The sequence below is a fragment of the Lonchura striata genome, chromosome 1 (assembly GCF_046129695.1).
Source record: "Lonchura striata isolate bLonStr1 chromosome 1, bLonStr1.mat, whole genome shotgun sequence".
NCBI lineage: Eukaryota > Metazoa > Chordata > Aves > Passeriformes > Estrildidae > Lonchura > Lonchura striata.
In genome coordinates, this window is record NC_134603.1 from 49,956,228 (window position 1) to 49,978,124 (window position 21,897).

Below are 21,897 nucleotides of genomic sequence, written 5' to 3' on the forward strand. Positions count from 1 at the left end.
GAGTGCACTACAAATTTTTTTTTTTTTTTCATTCAAATTCAGCTAAGTGGAAAACAACACTAGTTATGCCCACTTATAAAAAAAAAAAAAATCCCTTGTGAATTAAGCATATTGGTAAAAAATGAGGTTACATCATTAAACACAATAAATTTAATCATGTTCCATAAACATGTATGAAATAGGAAGCACAAAATCACTTTTAAAAAATCAGTATATATTTTTTTTTCAGTAATTATACAGTCCCTGCCTTGTATATAATTTAAATTCTTAATCTTTAAGTGAGTGATTTCCATATAACATCAGTGATATAAAAATTCTTTGGTATATATCTTCAAATACTTTTTTGAGGATGTCTTGGCTTACTTGTAAAGTATTCTGTTAAAAACTTTAACATTTTTTTAACAGAGTTAACATTTTAGACAGTTACAAAAATCATGTTGACTGATGTCACTTTAAATCGTCCATATGATCCATAATTCTGTGAATTTAGATTTGAAGTAAGCCCTTTATTCTGATGGAGCTGAGAATAATTATTTGGTCACATAGATTCAGAAGCTTAGTAAATCTCTATTCAGGAAGAAGACCTTCCCATCTGGTGACATGCAAGGTTTCAATGTTATGTTACTAAGAACATACAGCTAACATTTTACACATAATAGTCAAAACTCTTTTCTGAAAAAAATGTTCAGAAAGAATCACCTAAACATAAATGAACACATTCTATAATAAAATTAATCTAAAGAGATAATCAAGATTTCATGTTTTACATCAAATACATTCAAAAGTATTATATTTTGTAATTTTTTTTTTTACCCAACTTCAAGAAATAATTATCTCAGAGTCTTTTTATTTCCTCCCACACTTACACATTAATAATCAAATCTAGATTTTTGGGAGGGAAAAGTAATATGATTAGGAAACTACTTGGATTATTTCATGTCTTTTGCTATATTGGCTAAGACCACAAGGGTCTTCAAAAAGTGATTACAATCACTGTAATCTTATGGTTAAGCTTAACATTAAAATCTTTACTAGGCAAGATGCAATATATTACATCTGAATCTGCAAGGAAGCTGTTTAGAGGAAATTGTGACTGGATGTCATCAAGAAATATCTAAATATTAGATGACTATTTGAGATGTCAAATTGCAATCTGTATAGCAGGGATCATAATAGTCAGGATCCTAGATTTAGAAATCTAACATTTAATATCTCTCAGATTAATATACCCCTAACAGACAGGAGAGAATAAACAGAGAAGGTAGAAAAGAAAAATAAAAATAGACACAAGTGCCATTCACCTGCAAACGTAATAAAATGAAAAGCACCTTTCCATGAGTGCTTCAGGAGAATAGCAGTTCACAGATTTCCAGCAGCCAATGACACCATGAAAGCCAGAAGCAAAACCGCAACATTTCCCAAGACAGTGAAAAGTGAATACCATTAAATATAAGTTGGCCAATAGTATTTTAATTCATTGGTCTGTTCATTTTTCTTAATTAATCTGATAAACTACATAGCAGTTCAGGTCTGTGACTTATAAATATGAATAAATTTTAAACATGGTCTAGGAGAAATAGCTGTATAGTTTTGTGGTGTTTTTTTTGTTTTGTTTATTGGGGTTTTTTAAAGTATCACAAAAATTCATCCACCCCAGGACTTTTCACAGCCCGTAAAGATATCCCAAAATGTCCACATCCATCTAGGCAATATTTCTAGCTGATTATATTGCCTCCTTCACAACAGCTGAATGTCTTGCACCCACCCATTAATGATTATCTTCCAACAGTCCCATAATAAATACATTTGTATCTTTCTGTTATAGAAAGGAGTCAAAATTAGAGAAGCTGAACCCAAAACAAAAGCCAATCAAAAAAAAAAAAAAAAAAAAACAAAGACGTAGATAAACTCAGGAGGTTTAAATAAAAGATTCAATGACTCACCTAAAATATTACTACATACACAACTGTGCAATGGAGCCAAAGTAATCGCTGTTCCCACCTGCCACACCTCTGCTGGTTGTCAGTCCCTTCACCAAGACAGACGAATGAGTCACAGTCCAAAATTCAGAGTCTTTCCATCATGCAGGGATTCTTTGATACAGCAAGGAACTCAGTCCAGTCAAGCCCTTGGATCTAGCAGAGACACTGTGAAACATAGGCAGAGGTTTTAAAGGACCTCACACACAACCACTGTTGTGTTACATGTTGCCTGACATGTCTCTGTGGACCAGGCCATACCATTCTGCACCATACTGAAAATGGATAGGATAAGTTGTAAGTGTCCTTCAAGTGAAATTCTCATTTTCAAAGCTTTTCTGTTCCTATCAGCAAAATATTCATTACACTAAAAATTAATAGTTTTGTATACATCTTTCTCTTTTCTATAAAAACTGTTTTAAGACTCTGATCATGCCACAGCTTATTAGTGTGTGTAACTTGACACACAAGACATAAAATTAGGTCTTTTTCTCAAGCTTTCAGGGAACATAAATGGAGAGAAGCATTTTTGACCCATGGCAGAACAGCTAGCCAATGAGCTAAGAAGAGGAAAAGTCAGCTTTTGAATGAATGAAGATATCAAGACTCAGAAAAAAATCCCACTATTAAGAGTCCTCAATCAATCAGTTATATATTTTGATAAAAGTAAACCTAAATATCAAACCAAATGCTTAATTTCATGCTCAAAGAAAAGAAAAAAGGTCAGTAAAATGTAAATATCAAAGTCATAGTTTGAATGTGCTACTAAATAGCTTAGACTGTTCAAGAACTGAGAAGGGGGAAATTATACTGAATCACAGCAATATGAAAGACAAATGGTAAATACACAATGTAGCTTCCTAACTTGTCCTGTAAAGTCAAAAGAATGGGGATTTCATCATGCATGGCTAAAAATTGAGCAATGTAGATAAACAAGATAAATACATTAGTTTTAAATTAAGTTTGAAAGAATCAACTTTGATACATAAGAAAGGATTTAAAACAGTAGAGTTCTAAAACTTTAAATTATGTTAGCAAGATTCTCAGACCATAATCCATATCCATCTGGAAAGTATCTATAATAGGATAATCCTATGCTGCTAGAATTTATCACATCCATCAAATCAGAGCTCCTGACTGACTCCATTTAATCTGTCCTTAAAACAATGGGAAATCTACAAGAAAGTCACACAACAGGACAGAAGTTAATTATTGAAGTGGAAAATGAAACCTATACTTCATATTGAAAACATTGACCAAGACTCTTAAAATGGGTAATTGTTCACTTCAATTAAAACATTTGTGTCTAACATACATCTGATTATGATGGCAGCAATAGCATTTTAAAGTAAGCATTTCTCATGTATTTCAGGGTTGGGTTTTTTTGTGCAGACTGAATTGCAAAGCTCAAGCATAAGCAAACCAGGCTTATGCTTGTCAGGCTCTTTAAAAACTGTAAGTTTTAATTGTTACTATATGTAGAGTTTTAAATAACTGTTAAGTCTAGTAACCAACTCCAGTTTTGTTCAGACCTTTAACTCCTCTGAAATACAAAAGGGTAGAGCTGCTCCTTCCTACTTTGCAAATGGACTGTTGAATTCTTTTCCCTTATTTGATCTCAGATAAAAAAGATCCACAAAGACAAATAGAATACACATATGCAAATGTTTTTAAAAATCAACTCTTTCCAATACAAGCAGTCAAAGAGATCTTACTGCCTTTCAGGAGGATAAGATTTCCTGTACAGTCCTGTAAAGTTAGACTGAAACCTTACATAAGCATTACAAAGTTTATGTCTACAAATCCTGGTGTAAGTTCTATTTTATACTTTAAGAGCAAGAATGTAGGGGCCATGCTTGTTATAAGAGTTACTGGAGAATTTGGATGAAAATTACTAAAATATCAAAATCAGTAATAGCTGTAATAAAGCACCTTGTAAAAAGGAAATATTAAAATGCTATTACTTCAAATGGAAAAAAAAAATTTTGTTAAATATATAGAGAACCATGAGAAATATCAGTGAACAGAACTAATTTCCAGGGAAGAACTTTACACTGAAAGAAGGCAACTCTTAACAAGGAATGTCTTCTGGAGGCATTCTAAACAAGGAATCCTCTTAACAAGGAATACCTCAGCTACACAACTCAAGAATTACATTTAAAACTCATTAATGTCAAGTACCAAGTGGATATGTAAGAAAACCTACAATATTTATATCCAGGCCTTTCAACAGATTAATAAGTGGAAATAAATCAAAATCACTCGTTTGAAAACTTTAGTTTTGCCACACAACTCTAAACTGAAAAGGCAGAAAATCAAATTATGATAAAATCAGTCTAGCTAACAACACCTAGTGAAATATAGAACCTATCTCTATACTTTGGATATATGTTATCTGCATTAACTAAAAAGAGTGATTAATTTTCTTTAGCCAGCATGGTATCTAAACCAGATCTACAATAGATGCAAATGACTACCAAGTGAATATTGTTTACTTCTAATACTTGCAAAGATCAACTTCTGTTGAAAAAATATATGGTTTTTTCATACTTTTGGGATTCCAGTTTTGTCCTTTGGTAGGTTAAATACCTATTGTCTTTTTTAAGGACCCTTCCTCCTTAGCTTGAACAATTTGCCATCATTCAAGACTGTTCAGAACTGTTGGATAAGAGGCAAACAGTAGTAAACCACCAAAAAGATGGAGAAAAATAGCCCCCACTACTTCAACCCCCAAATTCCATCCTCCTGAAAAAGTAGAAGTGATCACCCTCTTCAAAATTCCACAAGTCTACCAGCAGTGGATGTTGCAAGGAAATAGTGTCTGATGCCTTCTGTTGCCTGGCAGCTTCTCACAAACACTGTGCAACATGTGCTGTGCTTCATCACCTTGTATTTAATGTGGTGCCAAAGCTGGGCAAGCACTGATCCATTCCTTCTTCTTACTCCAGCAATGGGCTCCTGCCACTTACTTTGGATCAATGAATTTCTTCAACAAGGTAGTCAATTTAAAACTAACTCACTTAAGTACTGAATTGCTTTCTTAAGTAAGATCACTCCACTGGCTTACTCTAAAGGCATAAGAGCTGCTAAATCTGAGGCAAACAAGGCAAAGGAAACAGGTGCAAAGAGCAACAGGAAGAAAGGAAAAGAGAAAATGAGATTACTCCTTCTAGCAAAAATGTTCAGTTTCACCATGGCAGTCAAAAAAAAAAAACAAAACCAAAAACAAAGCTGCTGTCTCAGGAGGCAGCTCCGCAACAGCTCAAGCTGCTCCAATGTGAGGCTGTTCTTCCACTGACCCCAGTGGAAGCTCCATCAGTGGAGCTAGTGGAGCTCCACTATACTCCATTCTCCTGTCTGAGCAATTTGCACTATAGTGCTTTGTTCCTGTAAGCACTGCTTGTGGTATCCTCTACCCTGGAAAAAGAAAGGATTTTTATTAGTGAAGAATGAAAACTTAGATGCAAGGAAGCTTGGTCTTTAGAATATTTTAAAAGACAAAATTACTTTATGTTGCTTCATATACAGATTACTTAAATGTATAAATAGGCCATTGGGAGTAGGTCAGAAAACTGCAAGTGGAAGCACTGTAGGGTTTGGGTGGTTTTGGTTATTGTTTTTAACAGAATGGGTTTACATCAGAAATACATTTTTCTAAACATAAAAAATTTCCATGCTCTGGTGGAAAAAGCAAAAAAGAACTCTCATGTTTTAATGATTTAATAAAGATTATCTATATTTAATGCATCGTATCTATGAATTTATTTTACTTCTGAATGAAAATAAAACTTTAGATCTATTTATTGCCATGGAGTTACTCTCCTTCATACTTCTTTAAAATGGCTCAGTATTATAAAAAAAAAAAATGCATTTGGAATTGCAATTCAGTAAGAATTCTAATATTTTGTTAGTACTATTTGTTTTACAAACTCATGCTCTCAAAGTACAGACTTATAAAAAAAAATCATGGAAAGAACCTGAAATCCAGGTATCCAGAAGTTCTGCTTTGGCCATGTTTTTTGATACCCCTATACCAAACAGATCAGATGTAGTAAGTCTTTATTCATACAGTCCACATGTTTTTTCAGGTTTACCTATAAAAATTAGATGCTTAACTACCAAACAGTAAAAAAACCCAGTAAATTTAAAAATATGTATTAACGAGATTCAAAAATATTATTTCTATTTTAAAGAGTTGTATTGCTGTTCATATTGGAACCACCAAAATTCACCAAGTTTCAGAGTTCTATAAATATCTAAATGATCAGGGCATGCAAATAAAAATAATATAGAAGGACAATGGAGAGAAAAACACTGCAAAACATATCAATACTGTATAAATCACTATTTTTAGCTATTTTATTTTTTTTCAGATTTCTTGCATTACATTCAAAAATACTTCCTGAGAATAGGTGTCTCAACTCTTATGACATATATGTAACTGATCTATTAATGGAAATCCTCCATCTGTTCTGAAATGAATGAGAATGTTACTATAATTGTTTTACGTCTATATGAAGACAAATGACAGACCAACTGCTGTAATGGAATTTTTAACGCAATGTTCACATTTCTGGCTGACTGGGCACACTACTGTGATCTAAAGATAAACTGAAAAAGATGAAAATTCCTTAGATCTGTCTTTACCATTCAGGCAGAATTATCCTGTTCTGTAGCTATCTGTAAATGTTTGCATTCAGAAAAGTCATCTGTTGTGTGCAGTAGATGATGTAGTCTTTTATAAATGCTTTGTCTTCTCTATAACACCATAGTTGTCTGTATTAATAGAATACTTAATAAAAGATAATCTGCCACTAAAATATTACTAACTTTAGGGCAGACTTTCTGATATAATCTGGTAATTTATTTTGTATTTCACAGAACTCTAATAATTTTAAGTATCCCTACTTAATGGAAACATGAAAGCATCTCTGTATTAGAAAACTGAGGCCTGATCTTCACAAGAACTCCAGTCTGACTACCTGAATGGCAAGATTTTGAGGAGTATTTAGCATTCTGTAGCTTACTGGAACAAATAAAAGATGACCTCAAACTTTTGCTACTCAAGTGAGCATGAGGAATTTCTTGTCACAAAACAAACTTTAAAACTCTGATCACCAGTATAAACCTTTCTAAAAGTTTAAAGCAGAAAAACAAAACCACAAGTACTCATTCAACTGTGATTTGCTTAATTTTCTAATATTATTTTAAAGATTGGTAAGAGTAGTATGAAAATAATTCCTAATTTTGTTTGTCTAACCCATTCTTGAATATTACTACTAGTGGAGATTGCAGCACCTCCCCAGGCATTCTCTTTTAATGATTCTTTATTAAAATCCTTTAAAACTTGGGATTTTTTTTCCCTAACATAATGGTTTACTGTTGTAATTTAAGCTCATGGCTTCTTGAATTCTTCATAGCAGACCTTGAGAAAATTTACTTCCTTCACATTTTACATTTTAGAACTCTTACCACAACAGATCTGTTTTGTACAGTCTTTTCAACCCCAACTTACCCAGGAAGAAGTGCACACAGTTTCAGATAAGAAAACATAGCAAGACTAATATATTTAGAAAAAAAAGTAGATCCTATTTTGGACCTACTGTCTTTATATCTATGATCAGATACAGTAAAATGTTTTAACAATGGTCATTTATCATGTTCTTCAAGAGAACCAATAAAATGCAATGAATACACATCCTCTGATGTTGCACAGGTACAAAATGTATAGTTTGTTTACAAACTAATATTACTGAATGCAAAATGAAGCAACATTTTAAAAAAATATATTGGAAAAGGTCCAAAGTTTACATTTTCTAAAATATTAAGATCATGCTTTATTTACAGACCAGCATTTGAACAATTACTGGCATTTTAAGATAACTGCTTAACCTGATGAATACATTAATAAAATTAAGCTGTAAAAAAAAACCCTCAACCAAATAAAAACCCCTCAATAATTGAAGTCCCATATAACAGTTCCAGAAACACTATTTTAAATTTCTATTTAGAAAAGCAAGATGTGATCTACCACACAGTAACTTATCAGAAACTGGCCTAACACTTTGATATGCTATAGGTATCGCAAGTGACCAATGTTATCAACCATGTACCCAAGAGTGTGTTTTTTGCCCATTCCAACTTCAAACGAAGTTTTCACAACAGCTGTAGTATTTACAAATTTAAAATAAAGGGTTTACATACCTTTGGATTACATTGCCACTGTTACTGGGTCTTTTCTTGAGGACCACAAGTAGCAGACTGCAATCCAAAGACCACTTGTTTTTTTGACTCTGTGAGGTAACTATTGTTATCAGCATGTACCCCAGCTGGTTTTAAAAGACTGGCTAATAGTGAACACTCACCCAGGATCAACTATGACAGAACTTACTCACTGAAGTCTCCCTCTTGATGAGGGGTGGATGTCAAAAGATGGAAGCTTTTAAACTTGAACAAGACCTATGAGCTATATGATCAGCCACAACACAAACCCCAGCTGAGCCCTGCAGGCAGGTATGTGACACCTATGGCTGAAACTTCAGGAGTCTGGCAGTGACACCTGGTCACCTGCTCATGCAGATACTCATCTACCTTCACTGTGCTAGGTTAGGTGACTGAAAGTTGCATAATAAAAAAACCATCTCAGGCTGCATTAGCTTTTACTGATTTTTACTGGGTTTGAGTAAGGAACATGTCTCCTCCATGCTCCACCCTTTTTCCTTTGCAGCCCAGTCCTACCTCTGGGGCCCTATGTAAAAGTGAACATATAAACAAATGAGGCAGACATTTTCACCCACAGAAGGGACTGGTGAATGCCATGACACTTCTGCTTTGCCAGCCAGAATCCTTGTGAATAATGCAATTTTTTTTTCACAAGAATGCAAGTATTTCATTTAAACTTGCCACCTTTATAAAAACAGGAGGATATCTGAGGGAATGGAATAGGAAGCAATTTCATTTTGATTACCATTCTCCTTTATATTCTGTTGTACCAGCCTAGATTAGGTGAAAAAAGGAGGAATTAAAAAGCTTAGGGACTCAATGTACGCTTCTCAAAAAATTGTAGGTATAACACCTAAGAATCATGAAAACCAAAGCCTTTCTTTCCATGTTTGTGATTTTTGAGATCTTAGCATTTTCCAACATAACTCACTGATTCTCACTGATTGCAATGTTTACATCATATTCAGTATTCCATACTGGATGAAGCAAAGTATCAGCCAGTGATGATCCCTGTTGTAGAGAACTGTGGTAGTCTGTTATTTCACAGTTCGTTATTCTGTAGTATGTTTTAATATTCCTTGTTATAAGTTTGTAATGGTTTTGTCTATGTACCCCATTTGGCTTCTCTAATTGTTCAGTCCTGAGTTGTTTACTACAGTTTTCCCCAACAAAATGTATGTCAAGCCACACGTCAATCCATCTGCATAGCTCCCTTGTTCTCTTGTCTCACCCCTGTCTGTCAAAGATAGCACACTGCTTTGGTTCTGGAGAGTTCCCTGTCTCTCATCCCTTCCTCAAAGCAGAATTGGGTTGTAAAGTTTGCTCCCTCCCCATGTTGGCTTCTACTGGGGAGCCCTTACCCTGCACCCCTCCCCTAATGCCCTCCTATTGGTCACAGGTTGTGCCCTCCCCATGTTCCCTCTACCCTATAAAAGTAGCCTGTTCAGATTCAGATTCAGCTCACTTGTTCTGCCCTGACTTCGTCATTAAAGATTTGGAGATTCAGACAAGTGTCCTTCCCTTATTCCTTTGCCTCGGTTTCCTCATGCATCCACAGCAGGAGGTGATTGCTGCTGTGCTCCCCGCGCCGCAGCAATCACCGCCAGCAGTCTCAGCAGAGACTCGGGGTGGCCACACGTGTGTCTGCCCTCCGGCCACTCGTGGGACAGCCAGCCGGTGAACCTCCATCCCGTGGCTGCTGAGAGCCAGGCACAGGTGGCACACCAACACTAAGGCTTCTTTGTTGCCTCAAGGCTTTCTCCATGCATTTTCACTGCTGAAAGGATTGCCACCATTGGCGCTGCATGTTGCCATGGTGCAGAAGCGGTGGCAAAAAGCGGTGCCACGCTTTCACTGCAAAGAAGTGGTGGCAGGGAGCAGCGCTGCGCTTTCGCTGAGAAGAAGCGTTGGTGGGAAGTGGTGCCACAGTTTCCGTGTGAAGAAACCCGACGGACAGGCTGTACTGCAGGTAAATATGCCCCTGCATTTATAAACCATGCTCTGCCATCGCCTCCATGTGAGCACACTCCGTCAGCGGTGCTCCCAGAGGAAAGAGACGTAGCTTTCTTGTCAGCATCTGGGAAGGTGTCTCTGCGACCAAGGACCACTTTTGCAGCTCTGTTTCCTGAAGTCGATGGTTTGGCGAGTTCTCTGAGGGTCTGAGAGGGACCCGGCCAGGGGCTCGGGGGGTGGACAACTGTTTCCCAAGGCAAGGGGACACACAACGCATGGCATGCTCAGTTCGTCCCCATTGGGTTTCAGGACTCTTTTATTTTCTCTCCTTTTTCCTGCAGAGGGTGGTTGAAAGCTAAGCTAGGCAGACAGGATGGGCACCAGGCTGTCTACCCAACAAAGGGAAGTTTATTACCAAGTTACAGAGTACCTGGGAGAGGTGGGTCTTGTGTTTTCAAAAGGCATTGTTAAAAGGTTCACGAGGTGGTTGTTTTTTAATTTTCCAAATGTTGCTTCACAAAATGTCCAAAATTTTGTGTTTTGGAAACAAGTAGGTGCTAAATTGAGTGATTTAACAAAGAGAGGTGACTCCTCCATTAAAGAGGGATTTTGCAATTATTTCTGTTGATTTGGGATGTGTTAAAAGTGAAAGAATATGGAGTTAAAAAACAAACTGCGAGTTTACCCCTGGTTTTCTCCAGAAACACCTCTTCCCCACCTTCTTCTCCCATTCCCTTCCCTCACAGTGGGTGGACAGAGGGGAGCAGCCCATCCTCAGAAGACGCAGGGTTGCCACCATCTCCCTGGCTCCCCCAGGTCCCCTTGGAACCCCTGCTCTAACAGTGATGGCCACACTCTCAGGGACCTCACCCTGATCCCTCAATCCAATCCCTTTATCCCTATTAGAAATCCTAGTTCTCAGTTCCAGGATGGTTCTTTCTCTCATCCCACCGAAGCACCACAAAAAAGCTTCAGCCTCATGGCAGATGCTTCTTTCTAGAACCCCTTTCTCTCTCTTCCCACCCAGACTCTTGATCCTCCCCTCTCCCTGGGTCCCTCCTCCTCCTTTGCGGGGGAGGGGGGGGGGGGGGGGAAGTGTCACCCCACCCATGGTTCCACCCACTGCTCCTCTCATTGATGTGACATCACCAGTCCCCTCCTCCTTCTCCTCGGCTGCCTCCGTCCAGGTTTCCACCCACCACCCTCCCGTTTCCCACGCTCTGGCTTCTGGTTCTCACAGTAACAGGAGGACTGGGCGTGCAGTGCCAGGGAGACTGGAAGCGGTGGAAAATAACAACTCACCTTTCCTAGCCCAAGTCACTTATAATGCAAGGGGAGACCACCCCAGGTAGGAACTACTGTCGTATTTCAGCATCGAAGAACTTTGCAGAACATAGCGTGAATTCAGCCAGAAAAGCGAGTTTTTAGGAATCTTTTAAAAGCAATATTTACTTCATACATGCTGGTTCCTGCAGATTTAAAAAGGCTTTTTAATTGCTTGATCACATCATCCGAATATAAATTATGGGAGTGAACGTGGAAAAGATTAGTGGGAGACCTTCTTCCACAGATTTTGCAGAATTCTGAATGCTCCACTGATTGAGATGAGAATGATATCACCTTTTATCATCTGGTCAGTGAGGGTGACTGGTAGCAGGTGCGGAAATAGGCTGGGGAGAATTCCAAAAATAGTTCTAGATCAAGTTAAAGATGCTGCAGAGAAAGCTTTCTTGACCATGCCATCCAAAGAACCAATCCAACCCGGTATTTTTATTAAGCAGTCTTTTTTTCAGAGGCATTTATGGACTTTGTTGAATGGGTTTGTGCTCCTGTAGAAAAGAGAGTAAAAAACCTAGAGATACAAGAACAGTTCATACTAGAAATAGTCTCCAGCAATGCAAACGAAGCTTGTAGAAAAGTCATCCTGTCACTCCCTTCAACTCCAACTTGCACCCTAGACCAGCTTATAGAGAAGTGTACCAAGAAAGCCATAAACACTGTAGAAGACACCCCAAGGAAACCAGCCTTGCGGGAAAACACTGTAGAAGACACCCCAAGGAAACCAGCCTTGTGGGAACAGACAGCAGCTCCAGCAGCCTCTACCTGAGGGAATCAACCACCTAGGAGGAGATGCTTCCACTGCCATCAAGGACATTTTATAAGTCAATGCCTCTTCGAAGGAAGGGTGCCTCCAGGGAGGGGAGGGGCAGGGGACGGGGAAGCTTCCCAGACACAAAAAACTAAATACAGAGTGTGCGTCTGCCCTGTGCATCAATAAAAATAGGGCAGCCCATGGGCGGGGGGGGGGGGGGAGGGTCGCTGACAATAGTGCCAGCGCTCAAGTAATAACCCCAGATAGAAGAAAACCTTCCTGGCTGAGACTAACTAATCCTGTTTTCTTTCCTGATCAGGCCTGGCAAGTAGTCACTGCTGCACCTGGACTTCTCCCTCACATCTATCAGGTGGAGACTTATAAGCACTCCCCATCTTTAAACTGCAAGTACCTTGCTGCTGGGGACACCAGGCACACTCCCCTTAAGATTGAAATCGCCCCAGGGATCCCGTCACTTGATCCCGAGAACTTCAGTCTCATGGCACGCTGTGTCCATCCCCTCCTCTTCCTGCTGGAGGGCCAAGGCATTGCGCAGGCCATTCCAGTGCCCTATGCAATCAGCAATGACCTGAACCTTTCCATTTATTTTACCGAAGTGCTGGGAGAGGACAAGCCCCTTGTATGGAGTGACCTTAAAAGTGGGAGGCATTCCATCCAGTTACGAGGGATGATGGACATGGGGGCAGACATGATGGTCATTTCTCCACAAAAATGGCCGTCACAATGGGAGCTACAAAGCGTGCCCAGCAAAGTTCTAGGTGTTGGGGGCACCCAATTAGCTAAAAGATCCAGTAGCATTGTACAAATTGAGGGACTGAATGGGCAATTGGGCTCCATACACCCATTGTGTTGAATTCCAAGTTCACCCTATGGGGGAGAGATGCCATGTCTCAATGGGGGGGAAAATTGGAACTTCCAGACACTCAGGATTTTTAGTGGCAGTCACTGAGGAGCACCCTGCCCAGAAACTAAATTGGTTGACAGATACACCAGTGTGGGTAGAATGGTGGCCACTGAACAAACAGAAATTAAGTGTGCTCACTCAGATTGTTGAGGAGGAGTTGGCCAAGGGTCACATAATTGAAGCCAATAGCCCATGGAACTTCCCTGTCTTTGTCATCAAAAAGCCAGGGAGGGATAAATGGTGTCTCCTCCATGATTTGAGAAAAATCAATGATGTAATCGAGAACATGGTGTCTCTCCAACTAGGGATGCCGTCCTTTTCAATGCTCCCCCAAAAGTGATCATTGGCTGTCATCAATATAAAAGATGGCTTCACCCAGCCGATGCTCCTCACTTTGCTTTCTCTGTGCCCTCCATCAATAGAGAAGCTCTCATGAAGTGCTACCACTGGAGAGTATTGCCTCAGAGCCTCAAATGTTCTCCCACCATTTGCCAGTGGTATGTCGCCAGAGTCCTGTCCCCAGTGCATGCTAGAGCGAGATTGCATCATATATCACTATATGGACGATGTTCTTGTTTGTGCCCCCAATGACCATGTGCTTGCAGGAGTGCTTGAGGACACTATCACTGCCTTGGCAACAGATGGATTGGAGTTGCAAAGGGAGAAGAAGCTGCTGCCTTGGAAGTATCTAGGGCTTGAAATTTTCAACCAGACCATCAAGCTCCAGAGGGTTTTCATAAATGACAATGCAAAAACCCTGCAGGACCTCCAACAGTTGTGTGGGTCTTTGAACTAGATCAGGCCCTGACTGGGGCTCACCATGGAGGATATGTCTCCCCTCTTCAACTTGTTGAGGTGGGGAGAGGGGTTAGATTCTCTGAGGGCCTTGACCCAGGAGGCGAGGACAGTGCTCCGAGAAGGTGCAATCCACACTGGCAGGCTGGCAAGCCCACTGTTGGTGTGAGGGCCTTCCCTTCTGCCACATTATCTTAGGTAAGTTACCACACCTTCACAGGCTCATTTTTCAATGGGACACGGACCAGAAGGACCCCCTCCTAATCACAGAGTGGGTGTTCCTCAGTCATCAGTTGTCCAAAAGCATTATGCAGCCACTAGAGCTGATGGTTCAGTTGATCATAAAGGCTAAAGTCCGTCTGCAACTGTTGGCAGGGTACAACTTCACATGTATCCATGTCCCCATCAAAATATCAACTGGGAAACTAACCAAGGAGACCTTGAAGCACTTGCTCCACAAAAACGAGAATTTGCAGTTTGCTCTGGACAGTTATCCAGGGCAAATTTCTTTCCATCACTCAGCTCACAAATTGTTTAACATCAAGTTTAATTTGATTCCAAAAGAAATCCAAAGTAGACACCCATTAAAGGCCTTGACAGTCTTTACTGATGGGTCCAGAGTGTCCCACAAGTCAGTGATGACCTGGAAAAATCCTCAAACTCAGCAGTGGGAAGCCGATGTTAAAACTGTAGAGGGCTCTCCTCAAGTTGCTGAGTTGGATGCAGTCATAAGGGTCTTTAAGAAATTCCCAGTACCAATTAATATTGCGACCGATTCAGCTTACACAGCAGGAGTAGTGTCCAGAGTAGAACATGCAGTCTTGAAGGAAGTCTCCAATCCAGTCATCTTTGGCTTGCTCTCAAAGCTTGTATATCTAGTTTCCCACCAAGAGCAATCCTTTTTTGTGACGCATGTGAGGTCACACACTGACCTCCCTGGGTTCATCAGTGAAGAGAACAATCTAGCAGACGAAGAGAACATCTAGCAGACGCCCTAGCTGCCTCTTTGCAGCTGGCCAGCCAACCTAACATCTTCCAACAGGCCAAGCTTAGCCATCAGCAATTCTATCAAAACGTTCCTGGTCTGATCCACCAATTCTACCTGAGGCATGATCAGGCCAAGGTGATTGTGGTCACATGCCCAAACTGTCAGGAGTCCTCCTTACCATCAATGGGTTCAGGAGTAAACCCAAGAGGACTCCCCAGTTGTGAGGTCTGGCAAACTGACATGACCCATGTGCCTGAATTCAGGCGGCTGAAATACATACATGTATCAGTGGACACCTTCTTGGGAAGAGTTTTTGTCTCGGCCCATGCAGGGGAAAAGGTCTCAGATGCACAGAAACATTTTGTGCAGGCCTTTGAAACCTTGGGAGTCTCCAAAACCATCAAAATAGATAATGGCCCAGGCTATACATCCAAGAGGTTCGGCGAGTTTTTGCAGGAATGGGGAGTTCAACATCGGACCACACTCCCCCACCAGCCAAGCTGTGAGAGGACCCATCAAATGCTCAAAAAAGTCCTCACCTGCTGCCGCTCTGCTGATCTGAAGCCCCCTGGCTTCTGCTGCCCTGCAGAGGCACAGTCAGGTGTGGGGGTCACTCCCCTGGTTCTCCAGGAGAGTTGGGGAGCGGCTAAGGCAGAAAGTTACACTATCTGCCTTGTTTGGAGGAAAGGGGCATCTGAGCAGATAATAAGGGAGTTGACTTAAGGCAAAGAAAACAGTTTCGGTTTTAATCCAGGCTCTGGGGAGCTCGGAGCTACAGAGAATCCAGCAGCCAAAAGTGGCCTCGAGGCTTCTGCAACATCTTAAATACCGCGGTGCAACATCTTAAAAACCAGGGGAAGGGAATGCCCATTGGCCAATATGGGGATGTGGGGGAGGGGAAGGTGAAAGGATAGACAGATACAAAAACCAATGGGGAAACTTAAGGGAGGGAACTCGGACCCTCATCCAATCCCTCAACGCCCAGGGTAGAAAATTCAGGAAGAATGGGATGGGGAGCCGAGTGGGTACCAGAGAGGGGAGGGGGAAGTGACTAAGCATTTTCAGGGAGATTGGCACTGAGGGAACAACAGGAAAACTCGGGGTGGAACCATTGGGAGAAAATGGGGGTGGAAGGGCAAACCATTACAGAACTGTTACAGAAATGTAAAAACACAATACAACCCACCAGAGAGGAGATTTCCAGGTCTTGTCACCGCAGCACAGATTGTACAAAGCTTTGTTTACTATCAACTTTCTTAACTGCTCCTTTGACAACCCAAACCCACCAGTCCTGAGGCATTTTTACCATTACCAACAACTGCCAGTCAAGGAAAGACCTCCTGCTATGGTGAGAGATCCAGACTCTAAAGACATCCAGGGTCCCTTTAAATTAGTGACATGGGGCCATGGATACACATGTCTGTCCACATTCTCAGAAGTAAAGTGGATGCCCAAGAAGTGGGTGAAACCATACACTTCCACAAGAGAGGAAACTGAGTTGGAAATTGTCCCTTTAAATCCCCAAAAGAACCCCGCCAATTATGCAGTTGCATCAGACCGAAAGCGTTGCAAGGGAGGATGAAAACCCTGACCCTTTTTCCCACCACGTGGTGTTTGGTTGCCTGTATTTCATAGTTGTGTTGTCATTTTTCCTAGACAACCACCTGACCAGCTATGAAGATTCAAGAACTGGGGCCTGTCAGTCTGGATGCTTTCTGCTGCAAAAGACATTAGTTGCTTTATAGTTGCTATATTTCTAGTCTCAATAGTTTTTGGAATCTTAAAACAAGTTATTCCCACTGCCACAGCAAACCCATCTTCTTCAAAGACTGTGGTAGCTGCTACCACTACAGACCAAAAGTAGTGGGAAGAAGGTGCCCCTGAAAGCACATTGGTTTAAAGAACTCAGTTCCAGGGTGGAGTTGGTACCTCTCCTCAGCTGTTTTTCAACTTTATAAAACAAAAAACAGGTAGATGTGGTAGTCTGTTATTTCACAGCTGGTTCTTCTGTAGTATGTTTTAATATTCCTTGTTATAAGTTCGTAATGGTTCAGTGCTTGTACCCCATTTGGCTTCCTCAGGTTCAGTCCTGAGTTGTTTACCACAGTTTTCCCCGACAAAATGTATGTCAAGCCACCTGTATACCTCCCTTGTTCTCTCGTCTCACCCCTGTCTGTCAAAGATAGCACACTGCTTTGGTTCTGGAGAGTTCCCTGTCTCTCATCCCATCCTCAAAGCAGAATTGGGTTGTAAAGTTTGCTCCCTCCCCATGTTGGCTTCTATTGGGGAGCCCTTACCCTGCACCCCTCCCCTAATGCCCTCCTATTGGTCACAGGTTGTGCCCTCCCCATGTTCCCTCTACCCTATAAAAGTAGCCTGTTCAGATTCAGATTCAGCTCACTTGTTCTGCCCCAACTTCGTCATTAAAGATTTGGAGATTCAGACAAGTGTTCTTCCCTTATTCCTTTGCCTCGGTTTCCTCGTGCTCTGTGCTTCTACTGTGCTCCCCACGCCGCAGCAATCACCACCACCCGCAACAGTTTCGGCAGAGACTCGGGGACAGCCACACAAGTGTCTGCCCTCCAGCCACTTGTGGGACAGTGAACCTCCACCCCGTGGCTGCTGAGAGCCAGGCGCAGAAAACTTGATCACATTCTCGAATTAAAGCAGTTATTAGTGCATTATACTGCTAGTGACAATGAAACTGTTTCACATTCTAAGAATACCCATCTCTGAAATGTTTTAAAATACCTAACCAAGCGAAGCTATGTATTTATCCCTATGTAACATTCAAATCCTCTAAAAATATGCTTTCTTTAAAAGATTCTCAGTCTAAATGTATATCAACAACAGGTTTTGCTCATTTAATTTCTTATATTATTCTGATAAAATTCCTGCTTTAGTTTTTAACTACAGGCTATAGTTTCTAACTGCTGCTCTGCTTCAGCAGCCATGGCTGCTGCCTGCAACTGTTCTGTTTCACTCTGGATGGAATTGGCTGCTGTAACTTGCTTTCTTTCACTGTGCATATTGTTCTCATGCCTTTTTAGGTCAGATGCCTTAGCAAATGCTTTAGTGCAGGAACTGCAGACAAAAGGTTTCTCTCCTCGGTGCCTTCTTTCATGGTCTTTGAGGTGGGACTTGTGCTTGAAAGCTTTATCACACATATGGCATGCAAATGGCCTCTCATTACTGTGAACTCTTTCATGTTTTTTTAGATCTGGTGCCCGAATAAAAGACTTCCCACACACCTCACAACTGTAAGGCTTGTAACCCGTGTGTATTTTCAAGTGTTCTTTCAAATGAGCTTGCGTGGTAAAGCCCTTTGTACACATTTCACAAACAAATGGTCTGTCTGCAGTGTGTAGTTTTTCATGTTTTCTCAAACGCGCTTCATCAGAAAAGGTCTTGCCACAAGCCTGACATACAATGTGTTCCCTGTGACCATAAAGCAAGTACTCAAACTTCATGTCCCCGGCTGCTGTGGTCCATCCTGGCGTCTGTTCATCTTTCACTTCATTTATGCCATCATTAAATGTGAGTGCCTGAGGCGTCTGAGATCCTAAGTCTTTAGATTCCGTTGTTTCCATAGGCTCTACTTCTTGGCCATAACAGTTTACTTTTCTAACTTCTTCACTTCCCAACTCTTTCAGAATTGCCTCTTGCACTCTCAGGGTAGTGGTTGGTGATTTACCATCTTCCTGACTTGGGGGAGTACCTTCCACTGTCACATCTGATGGACTGTCATCATGATCTCCGATCTCTTCCACCTCATCATCTTGGGTATCATTGGGTTCCCCCATAGAACGGTTCATTTTTAGACAGTACTTGCTCTTGGACTGTGTGTTTTCCTCAGGACTAGATACATCACGTTTTTGAGAGCAGAGTTTATCAAGAAACCGAATACCAAGGATCTGTCCTGAAGACATCATCAAGTTTACATCCTCCTTTTTAACAGAAATCTTTGCAGTATACATATAATTGAGAACTTCCTCAAAAATATCAGAACGAAGAAAATCTATTTCTATTACTGATGAGCTATCAACTTCAAGTTTCTTGAAAAGCTTTTTGAAGTAGGTACTGCAGGCAGCAAGCACACACCTGTGGGCTCTGAACTTAACATCTTCAACCACAATAGCGATGTCACAAAATTCTCCTTCCAAACGTTGTTCATTCAGTGTTTTCAGGAACACAGTTTTGTGATCGTCGTCATTATACTTAATGGTTTCAGACATACTGATGAAAAACTCCTGTAAATTAACAGGAAAATTCTGTAACTTTTATAAAGCAGTCTAAGTCACAAAATCCCAAGAGATGAATTAATTTCCATCATTTAAGAAAAACCCAACCTTTTTTTTTACATAAAATGACCACAAAAAGCCTGTTAGACTCTAAAAGCATTACTCTCTGAAACTGATTTTAAAATTGTGAATGCATAAAGGTTTTCTTAGGTTACACAATTTACAATTATTCAAATCTTTATTCATTCAGTTACACAAAATTGAAAACTTTTTCTTTTAAACTGCAATTCCGAGTAAATGCATGACCCAACTCATAAGTCATTATTATAGCTAAAGGAAATGTTAACACTTTAAATGTGTAAGAAATACACTAAATAAGTCAGCACGACAAACTAAATTTGAAATATCAAATATAAGCCTTACCATGAACAATGCAGGTAGTTTTCTAAGCAAATGATTATTAAATTAATCTCAGAATGGGCCACCTTCAGCCTGAAAGATGGGAAGATAATAACATTTCAAGATGTGATAATATCTATTCCAAAAATTATTTTGAGTGTTAAAAGAGAGCATTTTCAATTATTTAAAATTAGATAAAATACATTGTTAAAACATAGTGCCAAAGCAGGAAATACAGCAGAGAGGAGGGAAATTTAATACTTGGTTTGGAACAAATCCTGTGCTGCCTGGCACAGATCTCCTGGGAATTTCTTCCCTAAATTCTAATTTATCCTAAACCATATATAAAGCAGAAGCAGATGACAGGAATGATGGTAGGTTTGCAATTCTTGGTGCTGTATGTTTCACATGGTATGGGAACACCTGGCTCCCTACAAATACCTCTCCGTTCCTGGCACCTCCACTAAAGTGTTTCTGGCTACACAGAAAAATTAAAAAAAAAATAAATAAAGGCAAAAAAAAGGACAGCCAAAATTCTTCTTAGTCCTATATAACAAAACTTTAAGATAGCCAGATAGTAAGTCTGTAAATACTTGAAATATACAAAAGGAAACAAAACCGGGAAAGCAATATTGTATGTATTTACGGGCTATCTGGTTCTGCTGGCCCAGGAAAATGTATCAGTCCAGCACTGAAGATGGCAGGACAAACAACTATTTCAACGGGATCCTTTTAGAGCTCTTTTCAAGATGGGGAAAATGCTTTATTTTTAAACAAACAGTGAGATCGCTGCTAATAATCTAGCAGAAATTGCACCGTCCTGTTAAACAGTATTCAGTTTTGCTGCAATTCTGTCGACACTAAGAGAGAACTAATTATAGAAGTAATTGGCTGAAAACAGGGCTGCAGAGTACACAGGGGTGAACCTGGCAAAGAACTAAGTTAGTCCTTTGCCGAATGGAGCGGGTCAGACACTTGCCCAGAGCCTTTCCAGCTCCGATTTAAGAAAGCTCCGGTTACTTATTCCTCTGGGCAATTCAGACTTATTCCTCCACACACTTTTCACACGGCCGCTACCTCCGCAAGGGCCGCAGGGAGGCGTTTTCGGGGCTGAGACTGCTCGGGACGCGCTCGCTGCCGCCCCGCGCCGACTCTCGCGGCCGCCGTGCCCGCGACCGCGGAGGCGCACGCCCGCTCCACGCACCCGCGGCGCGGGCGGGCTCCCGGCGGGGACCAGCCCGGCTCCTGCCGCGCCGCCCGCGCTCCCGGCCCGGCGTCGGGGGCGCCCGCGAGCGCCAGGCGGCCGCTCTCCGGAGCGAGCCCGGCGCTCCCGCCGCGCCGCCTCACGGGGCTGCGCGGGGACGGCGCCGCGCTCCCTCCTTCCGTCCGTCCGTCCGTCCGTCCGTCCGTGCCTCCCTCTCGCCCTCCCCGCTCCAACTGCTCTCCCGCGGCTCCCGCCGCCTGGACGCGGCCGCGCGCCCCTTTGTTGCGGCGGCCGCCGCGCGGGACCCGCGCGCCCCAGCATGCGCATCCGCCGCTGGACGCGTCGTCCTCCTCCTCCTCCTCCTCCTCCTCCTCCTCCTCCCCCCCGCTCCCGCTGGCCCTCCCCTCGCCCGCGGGAGGCAGGCGCGCGGCGGCGCCGGGGCTGCTGGCGGCGGGCGCGCCCGCGGCGGCGCCATCTCACCCAGCGCGCGCTGCCGGGGCCGTAACGGCGGCGGCGAGCGGGGGAGGGATGGCAGAGGGAGGGGGAGGAGGAGGGAGGGGGCGTGCGGGGGAGAGCGCGCGCGCGCGCGCGGCGAAACGGCGGCCCGGCCGCGGCGCGGGAGCGGAGCGGGGCGGGGGGGGGGGGAGGGGCTCGCGCTTACCTGCCGCCCGCCCGCGCGCGCGGAGCCGCGCTTCCCGGGGGGCGCGGGGGGGCTGCCGCTGCCACTGCCGCCGCGCGGGAGGGGGACGGGGGAAGGGACGGGAAGGAGGGAGGGAGGGAATGGGGGGGAATTTGGGGAGGGGGTCTTGGGGGGGGGGGGGCCCTGCGCGCGTCTCTCCGGCCGTCACCGCCGCCTCCTGCACGAGCACTCCAGTGCGCGCGCGCGCGCGCTCGGGGAGGGGGGGGTGCGCGGGGGCTACGTGCATGCGCGGTGCGAGCGGAGGGCGCGCCTGTGCCCGGGGAGCGCGGAGGAGGAGGAGGCGGAGGAGGAGGCAGGGGCGGCGGGGAGGGGGGCGCAGCGGGGCCTGCGGCGCGCCGGTTCCCATCGCCCTTCCCCCGCTTCGGGGGACGCGCGGCTCAGCCCCCCCTCCTCGGGCCG

At 42.7% G+C, this 21,897-nt stretch overlaps 1 protein-coding gene across 1 annotated transcript; it reads right to left on the bottom strand.

Moving 5' to 3' along the window:
* Nucleotides 1–11,570: 11,570 nt before the first annotated feature.
* On the bottom strand, nt 11,571–21,519 carry ZBTB14 (zinc finger and BTB domain containing 14). Its single transcript, XM_077784180.1, has 3 exons — nt 21,460–21,519; nt 19,619–19,687; nt 11,571–19,204 (listed from the first exon to the last, which is right to left on the bottom strand). The coding sequence occupies exons 2-3, from the start codon at nt 19,619–19,621 to the stop codon at nt 17,861–17,863; spliced, it is 1,347 nt and encodes a 448-aa protein (XP_077640306.1). The 5' UTR covers nt 19,622–19,687; nt 21,460–21,519; the 3' UTR covers nt 11,571–17,860.
* Between the last annotated feature and the right edge of the window lie 378 nt (nt 21,520–21,897).